At 48.1% G+C, this 13,583-nt stretch overlaps 1 protein-coding gene across 1 annotated transcript in view; it reads left to right on the top strand.

Moving 5' to 3' along the window:
* LOC148035298 (guanosine nucleotide diphosphate dissociation inhibitor 1-like) overlaps positions 1 to 13,583 on the top strand; it is a 58,486-nt gene that overhangs the window by 30,599 nt on the left and 14,304 nt on the right. Inside the window, exon 10 of the mRNA XM_087680303.1 lies at positions 1,567 to 1,691. Within this exon, the coding sequence (XP_087536429.1) occupies positions 1,567 to 1,691 (125 nt within the window). The remainder of the gene's footprint in view (positions 1 to 1,566; positions 1,692 to 13,583) is intronic.

Here is a 13,583-nt window from a genome sequence, read left to right as displayed (position 1 = left end):
TGAACCTGACACTGGGCTTGGGTGAGATGAAGATGGATCGCTAGTCATCCCGAATGTTGTATGTCTTCAATGATTGGAGAGGTGGCTAATCTCACCAACCGGTCTAGATGGAGTAGCAAAGCAGTAGGAGGGGTGTAAGTTATACGTGATGCGCAAGCACTCTTCAAACTTCTTTGTTAGGTGATTGAAGTTTGGAATAGGAGAAGAAGGTGAAGGTGAAGGTGAAGGTGAGTTGTCATTTTCCTTGTGGAGTCCATAATGCCTCCTAATGGCCTCCAATGATGGAGAAGCTTGATAAGACATCGTGGGATCTGGAGAAGGTGTTTGAGACACTATGAATCGGTTACGTGTTGTTGTGTACCCACACAAAACCAAGCCTCCACAATATCTACAAGATACTTTTTACAAGAGCATGAGCTCTGATACCATGTGAAGATACTACCAAACGCTGAACATCAGAGGCTGTAGGATGCCTGGCGACAATAGAGGAAGCAATGAATGATGTTGGCGGCCCTTGAAACTATCAAATGCAGCAGCAAGAACTGTCACCTGAGTGTGGAGCCCATATCTAAGATTTGTGGACAGCAAACACAAGCTGATCAGGCTGAGGAGAGAGGCTGGCGATGGCAGTAGAAGTAGCAGGAGAGCGGTTGCTGGGTGCTAGGAGGGTTGATGGAGAGATGGTAGCAGCTGGGAGGGCTGGACAGCCATAGTGTGGAAGATTGATGGTGGAAACCTGCACACAAGGGTGAGAAACTTGCAGAAAAGGATGGGACTGAATGGTGGGCAGCATGTGTATTTATAGACATGAAAGGATCCTCACAAATTAGGGTTTTGCATGTTGGACACAAACTCCCTAGAACTGCTCCCCATTGAATGAAACTTTTCGTAATTTGCTGTTTGGGGCTGTTTTAAAGAGCTAGCTCAACAAGGGGCAGCACTTGACAAAGCTTCATGAAGTGTGATGTCATCTGGGAAGGGTTGGGGGCAGCAGTGGGTGATGAGAGAGCTGAAGGAGTGGGATTAAGGGTGCACTCACATAGACTTCTATTTATGGATGATTTGGGGTGCTGCATGCACTTGACCTACTGCCAAAAATAAGCCATTTAACAACAAAAAAATAACATCAATTGCTTTTTGAGGCTGTTTTAAGGAAACTAAATCAGGGGTTAATTCACCATCATCAAGATCAAATGCAAACTTAAAAATTTGTGTTGGAAACAAAACCCTTTATAGTTTTTTATTAGAGTGTGAGTGCAGCATGACCTGGGTTAAGCATATGACAAATGATAGTGTGACTCTCTTTTCCCAAGTATTTTGATTGTGTATTTACTTTGTGCTGGATATTTACTCGAGCTTAGCATGTAAATGTTGTCTGGCAGGGAGATATTGAGATTTGCTTGCTTGTTTCTCAGGCTTTGAAACTAAGCTTTGACTTGTAACCTTTCAGTGCAACTGGCTAAAATTTTCTGATGCACATGATTTTTGCAGGTAAAGAAGGTTGGAAAAGTGTGTAACCTTCCAGTGCAACTGGCTAAAATTTTCTGATGCACATGATTTTTGCAGGTAAAGAAGGTTGGAAAAGTGGCTCGAGCTATTTGTATAATGAGCCATCCAATCCCAAATACCAATGATTCGCAATCAGTACAAATCATCTTACCACAAAAGCAATTGGGCCGCAAATCTGACATGTAAGTATTCTGTTTGTGAATGCTAAGCTTTCGAATTGAATTTGTGCATATTTTCTGTACAGAGGGATCATACATGCTGTCCATTCTAGTGCCCTTTACGCATGCAGCCTATATGCTGATTGTGCTGGAGTATGCATGTACAGGAGAGAGGGTGAAGGTAGTGATGGACTTGGAGCAGGGAGGTGAGTTTTGAAAGGGCCACTTGTATGCATCTATAACCTCACCAGAAAGACATGCAGATAACTTGGACCCTTGAAATATTTTAGTGCTCAATATCTTCATGTGTTCTATATACCTGGGAGGTGGTAAGTAGGGACTAGTACTGGTTTCTCTTGAAGGCCTCATGCGCTTACTGAGACCAAGGAAGGAAGGTACAATTCCTGCAGTTTCTCATCATGGAAAAGAAAAGTAGAACAGATAGGGTTTAATAAGCTAGTGCAGTGTGGTGAAAGGGTATAGTGCAGCCCCATTCTACCCTGCTATATATTATGGCTATGAGGTCAGAGGGTATCGAGCAGCAACAATACAAGTAGAACAGTAATAGAATTATCAATAACTAGAGGTAGTAAAAGCAAAGCACAATATGATGAAATGTTTGAGTGCTGCTCCAGTGTGCCCTCGAGGATCTCCAAAAAGTAGGTCATGTAGTAGTGTGGCAGAGATGATGATGATGGTGAATGTAGATGGGGAAAGGGGGGAAGAGAGGGGGGGGGGGGGTTAACCTCCTTGCGAAGTTGGCCTAAGGGGCAAAAATACGCACATTTGAAACCCAGGGAACTATCATGTTTTCCAAGTAGAGTAAAGAAAACGTAATTGAAAAGAAATTCTACCATTATGGCAAATTCTAAATGAGCATGGAACTGATATGAGAAGCTGCAGAGATAAAAAGATGATGAAATCATCAGATAACGTCGCTTATGTCTGTCCAACATAGATGGGCTAAAGTAGCAAGGCTAGGCTGCTTGATTGCATGTTAGTATTGTCAGTATCCTCTGATGGCCCTTCAAGTGGGGCCATAGACCCTGAAAGGCCATGGTGGTACATCTGACCTCACTGAGGTTTTGGCCAAGGTAACTCCTTGTGGTTCACCCCCTATCTAACTCCTTGTGGTTCACCCATAGGGGGAACCAAATGGGTGTGTAGCTCAATTGGTAGGTTGAATGCACGGTGACCATTGAGAAAAGTCTTTGGGCACGTCTCATGGGAGGGGGGAGTATGTATATATATATGAGAGAGAGAGAGAGAGAGAGAGAGAGAGAGAGAGAGAGAGAGAGAGAGAGAGAGAGAGAGAGATGGCGGGCCGCAAGCCATCGCGGTATCAGACGTCTGCGTTCCTGCTCCCGTTCAGCCCCCACGACCTGCGACAACACCTTCCGCGAGTCAACCTCAGGTCCTAGTCGCCATCGTCACCCGTCCGCCCTGCGTGCTGGAGTCCTTGCCGTCGCATCAGTCCTGGGCGCCGTCGCCTGTCAACTGCCTGTCCCTGCCGCGGGCCGTCTGACCTGCGGGTCCTGGTCGCAGACATCGCCTGTCAGCCCTGCGATTCGAGGTCCCTGCTGTCGCCATCAAACCTGAGCCTCGTGGTCCCTGCACGCCGTGGTCCCTGCAGCTGCCCTTCAGTCCTGCGAATCGCGCTCGTAAACCTGCATCATTAGGGTTGCGCCTTGCCCTCTGCGTCACCTACACTATCTCTGGACAGGCCACGACTGAGGCAGACAGACGTGCACCTCTGCCTCACGAGAGAGAGAGAGAGAGAGAGAGAGAGAGAGAGAGAGAGAGAGAGAGAGAGAGAGAGAGAACTCGCCCTCTGTGTGAAGACAGCAGTATGGCTGGCCTAGATTTGGATTTTCTTGACCGGACGGTGGCAGCCCTTGGCCCTGATTCCGATGCTGAGGAGCCGGAAGATATGGTGCCATGCACGGAGGAGTTGCCGCCGAGTTCTGAACAGCCGCCTGCCGGCAAACGCTCCGAGCATACGCGCCTGATGAGCCAATGAGTCCTCCGGAACGCTCCTATGCGCAAGTGGCCTTTGATCCTGTGGATTCGCAGGAAATCGACTAGGAGCATTTGCTGGACTTCGCCAATACTCTGCTCGGCGATTATGTCCAGCATAATACCGAATCTTTTTCTGGTGCGGGAACGGATGATGTGCTGGAAGCCACGGTGGATCCCAAATCAATCTTGCGATCCTTCTCGGTGTTCTATGACCGTGCAGTTATACTTTTCTTCACTGGCAGGATCCCAGCGCTTTCGCATATTCGCCAGTGGCTGCACCATCTATTGCAAGGGGAGTCTGTCGAGGAGATCTTCCTTGGACCTCGCGGGTTTTATGAGGTACTGCTGAAATCGGAAACGCATCGCGCTGAGCTCTTGTCCAAGTTGCCGCTATTCTTTGATCGTCGCTTGGTTCATGTTGTGCCATGGCGCCCCATGGCCGACTTCCAGCGTCTGCTTCAACGCGAATGCCCGGTGTGGGTAGAGGTGGAAAACTGTCCGGCGGCCTATTGGCCCATGTTGAAGGATGCGATGGCAGTTGTGGGAACAATGCTGGTTCCCCCAAGCCTCAGGGCGATAAACCGCAACCGTTTATGCATGCTATGGGACACGGCCAGGAAAAGGCCCGCGTGGCTTCGCCTCAATTGTTCGGGCATGCATTCTTTGTATTTTCGCTTAAAATGGGGCAACTTTGCGGGCCACTGCTTTTCATGTGGTAAATTGGGGCATTTCATGGCCGAATGCCCTGAAAAGCAATCGTCTTCGGAGGATGCGCAGGTTGTGCTGCCCAAGGACGACATGGTGCTTGATGCCACGCCCCAGGAAGCCCTTCAGTCTCCTCATGTCATGGATAAAGGCAAACAACAGGTCCTGAGTGTGGATTCCCGTCGCACTGACTGGATTGAGGCACGTCCTAAAAAAGGTAAAACGTTGGATGCAGGCCTGGCGGATCCTGGGCCTCCCGCTTCCCAGGATTCCGTGCGCACGTATACGCGCCGGAAAGAAATGGCCACTTCACAGCAAGCTGCGCGTCCTATGGCCCCGTCGGGCCCCCGCAATCAGTCTCCAAGGAGAGCCTTTACCGACGGCCCCAGAGGCCCACCTGCCAAGCTGGCCTTCGATGCCAAAGGAAATGTTATTACACCCTGGGATCGGCGTTATCCCCGCCCCTCTCCCAAGGCAGTGGATTTCCCTTCTACCTCCAAAGCAGGTCGCCAGAATTCTTTTGCGGTGTTGGCTGATTTTCTGGATGAGGGTGTCCTGGATACTCTCGCGGAAAAGGTGAAATTGAGGCAGCAAGTGCCTCGTTCCTGACTTCCTTCTTTGAGGATACATGAAGATAGCCACGTGGAATGTGCGAGGCATTTGCTCTCGCCATAAGCAACATGCCATGTGGACCGTCTTGCACGAGAACCAGTGGGATGTATTGTGTGCAGTTGAGCACAAAAGTCACGGTGAAGCAGGAAAAGTGATGGATTGTCATGGATTCCGTCTGTTTTATTCAGGGACCCATGCTACGCACTATTCGGGCGTGCTGATGATTGTCCATGAGAAATATCAGCCTATCCTTGTTTAAAATGATGTGCAGGGCCGCTTTCTGGTGATCGAAGTCTTATTTGAAGGAGAGATTTTATGGCTATTGGGCCTCTATGCTCCGAATGATCCCGCATCCCGACGGGATCTTTGGTCCACTTTGCAGGGTTCCATGTCACTCGGCCGAAGGGGGTTCTTGATGGGAGATTTCAATATGTGTGTTGACTCTTCTCAGTCCACTTCAGGGCATTCGGTAATGGATACGCCGGAAAGCCGGGTGTGGAGTTCCTTTGCTTTGCACGTGCTCAAGCAAGATCTTTGGTCGTGGCTTCACCCTTCTTTTTCAGGGTTTACTTTTCATTCCGCACAATATGCAACTACCTGGTCGCGACTGGACAGAATGTATATCATGCAGGGCGATGATTTTCTTCCCGAGATGCTGGAAATGAAGGTCTTGCGGCAATATGCGTTGTCGGACCATTTCCCCCTCCAGCTTGAGATGCGGGCACACTCTATTGCACCTTTTGTGCAATTCCTGGATAGGCTCCCTTTACGTTTCAACTCCTCTTATTTGAAGCATTCAATTTTCCAGGGCTATATGCAGCAGCTGATTGAGAGGTTCCTATTGGACTTCGCCTCTGAGGGCTGGCCTTCATTTGCACGGCTGCTCTCTAATGTGCAGTGGGTTGCTCGCCAGTATGGGATCCATCATGCCTCGCTTTGCCGCCGACGTCGACATGCAGCAGAAGACTTACTGGCTTTGGTCCGTTCCTTGCTCCTGGATTCCCCTGATGATGATTTTCTGCTGTCTCTGGAGAGGCGGTTGGCCCATCTTATTCAAGTGTTTCAGTTGAAATCTTATCAACAGGCCAAGCTGCACAACTTGATGGACGCAATGCAAGATAGCGCCTGCCAGTCTCATAAGTTCTTTCGCGCCTTGCATGCGTCTCCGGCTCGCGAAAATATGACCAGACTCCAGGATTCGGAAGGTCGCATGGTCACGGATCCGCAGACCATTGTCACTATGTGTAGAAACTATTTTATGGAACTTCTTGGTTCCTCTTCCTCGCCTTCTAGCCAGGTTACGCATGCACGCTCGGTCTTCTATCATCTGGTCCGCCAGCAGGTTCCAGTTGACATGCAAGCCGCTTTGGAGACGGATATTTGCGAGGAAGAGGTTATGGACGTTTTGTTGCATCTGCCGAATGATAAAAGTCCTGGCTGGGATGGTCTCACTAATGAGTTCTTTCAGACCTCGGCCACGCAGTTGGTGAAGCCATTGGTGGCCATGTTTCAGCAGGTGTGGGAAACGGGGGTCATGCCCTCCTCATGGAAAGAAGGCCTTATCAAACTAATTCCAAAGGTCCCTTCGCTGTCAAAGTTGCAACACTGGAGACCAATCTCTTTGATGGGCTCCATGTATAAAATCTACTCCAAAGTGCTGGCGAATCGGCTCCATAAGCACCTTCCAGCCATTGTGCATCCTCTCCAATATGGTTTCATTAAGGGCCGCAACATTCTGCATAATATCTTAAATGTGCAAATGGCTATTGACTATGCGCGGCACTCCGGTCAGGAAGTGGTATTGATCCAATTGGACTTGGAAAAGGCGTTTGATTATGTGGACTGGTCTTTCATTGCAGACCTCATGTCGGCTATGGGCTTTGGTACCCGAATGTCCCGATTGATCTACACCATTAGTGCTGAGGCTTCCTCCAGAGTTATGCTTAATGGTGGAGTTACAGAGCCATTTGTCCTTGCACGCTCGGTCAGACAGGGTTGTCCTTTGAGCCCTCTCTTCTTTGCCCTGGCGACTCACCCGGTCCTTTCAATGTTATCCTCCATGGCAGCCTCTGCTCAGCTGGCCGGGCTGTCTCTTCCGTTGGGTTAGCACTTCGTTAGCCAATCTTTGGCTGATGACACCTTTATGATTTTGCAGGCGGACAGGGACAACATTCGAAGGGCATTAGATGTTTGGACACTCTTTGGTCAGGCCTCTGGGCTTCGCATCAATGCCCTTAAGTCAGCCATTCTCAGTTGTACGGAGCCTGATTTGCAGTCCTTAGGCTGGCAAGGCCAGGTGGTTTCCCGTGGCTCCATTGTCAGGCATCTTGGATACCCATTGGGGGTGGATGTACGGCCAAAAGCCTTGCTGGAGTGGATTTCACAAAAATTGGCGGCGAAGTTTATGTATTGGAAGTTGCAAGCGTGGCCATTCCATGTCCGCCTCAAAGTGGCCCAGACAATCATGCTTCCAATGCTAACGTATTTCCTGCCTTTGTTGCCATGGACGCCTACTACTTTGAAGGCCCTCACTCATCCCATCCGTTTCATGCTATGGAAGAAGGATTCACTGCAGGCCGGCATTTCCTGGATTTCATGGTCACACGCATGTACCCCTAAGCGCATGGGTGGAGGAGCTATTTTGGATGCACCCACTCATATGTTAGCTCTCCGTTGGTCCCTTTTTCGTGCCATGTGTGTGGATCATCACCCATGGACCATCATAGCCCGTTATTTTCTTGAGGACAGCGGCCTCCGCCATGGCAACACACGGCTTCGGGCCTCCTGGTGGCATGTCCTTAATGCTGACTCTTGTGTTTCCAGTCCCTCTTCCTCTTTGTTACTGCACTTGGTCGGCTCTTGGAAAGTGGTGCTCCAAAAGGCCCGTTGGCACCCAGTAGGGGACCGCTTGCAGACTAACTCCTTTCAGCTGGAATTGTTGGCAGTATCGAGACTCCTTTCATGGGAAGATAAACATCAACTCAGACCAAGATTTAATCGCATGGCCCGTTTAGGTGTGACGTCGGTTGCGGATGCTACCCTTGCCACTCGCAATATCCTCGTATCATTTCGGACTGCTCGGTGACTCTTTAAGATCCCGCGTGGATACCGTGATTTGTGGGAGCAGCTTTCGTCGAAGCTTCAGGGTCGGCAACCCTTTCCTGCCTTGACTGTGGATCGCCCTTGGCAGGACTGGGACCTTGCAGGCCGCCTGAGTCTGGAAAAGGCCTCTACTAATCAGGTGTATCATCTTCTTGTTCAAGATCACCAATGGCTGGGAGAGAAAGCTAACACTGTTTGGGGACTGCGGAAATCGCTGTCATGGTGGCACAAAACGCTGATGGAGGGCTGGCTAAATAAGACACCTTTCAAATGCAAAGTTTTTCTTTGGCGGGTGATGATTGGTGGTCTTCCTCTGGCCTCGGCCCTTGCCAAGCGTCGCATCTCGAATGGCAATTGTTTCTTCTGTACCACACCGGCGGAATCGGCCCGACATCGTTTTCTCTCTTGCCCGCTCGCCAAGAATATCTGGTCACTCTTGTCGCACATTTGGCGCGCGGTGGTGGGATCCTCGCTAACTCCTTTCAACTGGGTTTTTGTGCGCCCGAAGTATCCCGCACCGCCACAGTTGCATGAGAAGATCTTATTTCACTTTTTCAGATATTGGGGATGCTGGCACATTTGGACCACGCGCAATGCTTTTCTCTTTGATTCGGCCTCTAATGTACCCCGATATATTGCCAGGCTTAAAGGACTCTTGCATTGGCAGCTAGATATCATCCGACACTCCGACTTGCTCCCTCGGGAGGATTTGCATCCGTGGCATATGGCAATTGCCTCTGGGTCGTTGCCATGATTGGTGTAACCTTTTCAGTGCATTACTACGGGGCTTCCCCACACGTTGGCCTAGGGCCCTCGTGTATCTTGTAATCAGAAAAGAGAGAGAGAGAGAGAGAGAGAGAGAGAGAGAGAGAGAGAGAGAGAGAGAGAGAGAGAGAGAGAACCTCTTCACATGATGGCTTTGTGTCATCATGTATCTTGTAATCCAGTAATCTTGTATTTTTTTCGTAATTAATACAATTACCTTTTACGAAAAAAAAAAGAGAGAGAGAGAGAGAGAGAGCTCGTGGAGACGATGACCTATGTTGCACATTCACTTGTGCAATCGCTATGAGCGCCCAGCCCTAACCCACGTGTTTGGTGCTGTGATCTCCATGTTGAGAAAGCACATCATTCCATACAGTTTCCTTTCTTCATTCTCTTTTTTGGTTTCCATTTCCAGCCCCGAAAAGGCTTTCTAGGGCCTTCTTAGAGAGTCCGCGCACTGCTCGAGAGACTTCAGTGGTGCGAGACTCCAAACTCTTCATGTCAACATATTTGGCATCTCCCATTCATTCTTGCTCACACTTCTTTTGTTCGTGAGACCTTCGTCTCTTCTCTCTCTCTCCTCTCCTTCCATCATCTTCACCCCTTGCTATCAGGTGCCAGTTTCCACCATCATCATGGCTGTATTTTGGTGGCTGCTTCTCTCCTCCTCAGTTGGCGACCTTCCTACATAGTGGATGACAACACCCCTCTTGGTGTTGGCTTTTGACATGTACCGTCAACTTCTTCTCCTCTAGGAAACTTCACCAACTTGCATTTGGCTGTCTCAGTGGCTCCTCCCCGTTCCTGGCATCATCCACACAATCCCTTGATTTGCATTTGCAGCTTGTGGACACTCTTCATCATTTGGTGTCATACTACTCTTTGCATCAGCACTTCTCTAGCCACGAGTCTCCATTCCTGCATTGCGGATTCAGAGGCTTCTCTTTGACAACAGTCTCCTTGCTCCATGTGACACCTCACCATCCCTGTCTTTGCAGACTTGAGGCTTCTTTCGCAGTCTCCTTGCTCTAGGGCATCCTTCGTGGTACGACACCCTTGTATTAGATTCACTTCATTATTTCATTCCTTCATCATCTTGTTTATCTGAGTTTCTCTTCTCGTCTTAGTGTTTGCCATACACACTTTGTGCTCTTCCGTGCAAACCCTATCTCTTTGCTTGCTTAGTCATTTCTACTCCTTGCACACTACTTCCTTGTGTTGCATACCTTGCTTTCACGCTCCTTTTCTTGTATGCACACTTTGTCGTGGGCGCAGCGTGCCCTGTCTTGTATTGCACTATCTTCCTTGTGCACTGGCTTCACTGTGTTGCACGACTTGCCTTGTGTGGGGACTTGCATTTGCAACTTGCCTCGCATGGAGAGGAAGAGAGAGAGAGGGGGGGGGAGGGAGGGATCCTTTGACCTTGTGTAGTAAACACACATGTGCACTAGCACGCGCGCGCGCGCACACATACACACACACACAGAGCTGCCTTGCCCTAGAAATGGTTTCGTGTATGGAGATGGTCGCTCCCTGCTTTGAGTTTCAGCCCGGTTTTGATGTGCAGCCCCTCGTTAAACGGAGCGAACATATCTTTGATGTAGTGATAGAATGCAATGAGTACACCCTTGATGATGTAATGGTGGATTCTCAAGCCCCTCCACAATTTGAGTATGGTGCTTGTTCTTATGCACATGTGACTTGAGTTGTTGAGGAGTCCCAAGACTTGGATTGGGACAATCCCTTGGAATTTGCAAATACATTGTTGGGTGAATATGTTCAACACAATTGAGAATCCTTTTTAGACTAGGACAAAGAGGATGTTTTGGATGCTATCATGGATACTGAGATTGTATTGCGTTCTTTTTCAGCCTTCTATGAAAGAGGAGTCATCCTTTTTTTCACCAGCAGGATTCGGTGCTCTCTTGGATCTGCCAATGATTCAAGTTCATTTTGTAAGGAGATTGTGTAGATGAAGTCTTTGTTGGCCCACAAGGTTTTTATAAGATAATGCTCAAATTGACGAGGGCTCAAGATGATCTTTTGACCAGAGTCCCAATATTCTTTGATAGATGCTTAGTGCATGTGGTGGTTTCGAGACCATTGGCGGACTTCCAATGGTTGCTTTAGCAGGTATGCTTGGTATGGGTTGAAGTTGAATGATGTCCTTCAATCTATTGGCCCTTGCTTAAGGATGTTATGGGAGTGATTAGCATAGTTTTGGTTCTTCCCATCTTGTAGGCTGCCAACCACAACTGCATGTGCAAGCTGTGGGATACCTGGCACAAAAGGCCCAATAGGTTGCACTTGAATCATCGTGGAATGCCTTTGTTGCACTCGTTTGAAGTGGGGAACCTTTGCAAGCATTGTTTTTCTCATGGATAATTGGGGCATTTCATGTTTGAATGTTTAGAGAAGACCACAACTGTGGAAGGGGGTATGGCTTTAGTAGTCAATGATGCTCCTATGGATGATGGCCCTCAAGCAAATGCGGCCTCAGTGAGGATTGTTGTGGATAAAGGGAAATGACCTATGCAGCCTTTGAATTCCCTTGACCAGGATTGGGTTGATGTCCATGCCAAAAGAGGTAAAAAGTCTGATATGAGTTCAACAGCGACTAGGCCTAGCACTTCACAAGACCCCTTATGCACCTATGTGCATCACAAGGATAAGGCATCGTCTATCTCTAATATTAATGCTGCAATCTTGATGGGCCTTCGAAACTCTTCTACTCTGAAGGCCTCTATTGACCACTTGTGGGACCCTCCTATGCGGCTTGGTTTTGATTCTTGTGGTTAGTGATCACCCCTTGGGATCATCGATACCCATGAGCAGCTCCAAAGTAAGGAAACGATCCCTCCATCTCCAAAGTGGAGCATAGGGACTTAACCTCATTTGTAGCATTGGCTGACTTTTTAGACGAGGGCATTCTTGATATTTTAGCTACAAAAGTGCAGTCGAGGCAAAATCAGCTTTGACATTGAAATCCTTTTGTCATGACATATGAGGCTCACCACTTGGAATGAGCGTGGCATTTGTACATGCAACAAGTAGCATGATATGTGGCACATTCTATTTGATAATCAATGGGATGTGTTATGTGCTCTTGAGCATTAAAGTCATGGTGAAGCAAACAAAATCGTCAATTGCCATGGGTTTCATTTGTTCTATGCAGGGGGCTAGCTCGACACTATTCGGCTTATGGTTGTGCATGACAGATTTCAACTGGTCCTTGTCAAGAATGATGTCCATGGATGCTTTCTGGTTGTTAATAGTTGGTAGGCCTTTATGCACCAAATGACTCTTTGTTTAGATGGGATCTGTGGAATTGGTTGGTAGCTTGCTTCTCTCTCGATAGACCAGGAGTGTTGATGGAGATTTCAATATGTGTATTCATCATTCATAGTCTACCTTCGAGCATTCAGTGATGGATGCACTTGAGAGCCATGTGTGGTATGTTTTTGAAATGGTTGTTTTGAAGTAGGACATTTGGTCTTGGCTCCGCCCATTGGATCTGGGTTTTACTTTTCAATCACCACAGTACTTTGCCACATGGTCTCACTTGGACCGTATGTATGCTATGCACGAAGATGCTTTCTTGCTAGAGTTTTTGGACATCCACGTGCTGCAACAATATGTTTTGTTAGATCATTTCCATTTGTAGTTTGACATACTTGCCCACCTTGTTGCCCCTTTTGTGCAATTTTCGAGACGGCTCCCATTGCACTTTAATTCATCTTATTTGAAGTACCGAGTCTTTAATTGTTATATGGAGTAGCTCATCGACAGATTTTTACTTGATTTTCCATCGGGGGGCAGTGACTCTTTTGAGCAATTGCTCCATAATGTGCAAGGGGTTATTAGGCACTATGGCATTCATCACACCTCTCTTTGCAAGCACCATCGGCACATTGTTGAAGCAATGCTGGCATTGGTCCACTGCTTGCTCATTGATTCTCTAGATGATCCGTTCCTGCTACCATTGGCCACAAGGTTGACAAATCTCATTCAGCATTTCTATTGAGATCATACCAGCAAGCCAAGTTGCAAAGCTTGATTGAGAAGTTACAAGATGCTTAAAATTTTTGGAGGCTTGTATGCCTCTTGCTTGAGAGAATCTGATGCATCTCTAGTATGCACACGACTCAATGTTTACGGATCTGCAATCCATTGTGCATATGTGTAGAGAATACTTCTTGACCTTCTTGGTTCTTTGTCTCCTACTCAGGAAACCACCCAGACCCTCTTGGCTTTCTGCGCCTTGGTCAAGGATCAGGTGTTGCTACATATGCATGATGATTTGGATAGAGATGTCTCTGAGGGAGAGGTCATGGATGTTTTGTTACATTTTCCCAAAGACAAAAGTCCAGGATGGCTAATAAAATTTTTGAAGCTTGTGCTGCCAGTCTGGCAAAACCTTTGAAAGCATAGCCACGGGGGACCCAACTTGGAATGTGGGACCCGACCTGAACATGCCCCGAAATGTGGGCGTTCCCACATGATTTTGGGTCACAACAGGACATGTCCCGGGATGGACAGGGACGTGGTACTGCTTGTGAGTGGGGACTGGGATGCCACGTGGCGGGGGTTATACCTGCCACTTCCAATGTTGATGGCGGCGTACTGTTTGCCCATATCTATGACCTGTAACTCGAGACTCGATCACTGTGCTGAAGTGCCTGTGCCCTCATCATCTCTGCCACAGTCCACCTG

Source organism: Lygodium microphyllum, chromosome 6 (assembly GCF_053477565.2).
Source record: "Lygodium microphyllum isolate KBCC chromosome 6, Lygodium_microphyllum_v1.1.10, whole genome shotgun sequence".
Classification (NCBI taxonomy): domain Eukaryota; kingdom Viridiplantae; phylum Streptophyta; class Polypodiopsida; order Schizaeales; family Lygodiaceae; genus Lygodium; species Lygodium microphyllum.
This window is presented reverse-complemented; position numbering and strand designations above follow the sequence as displayed.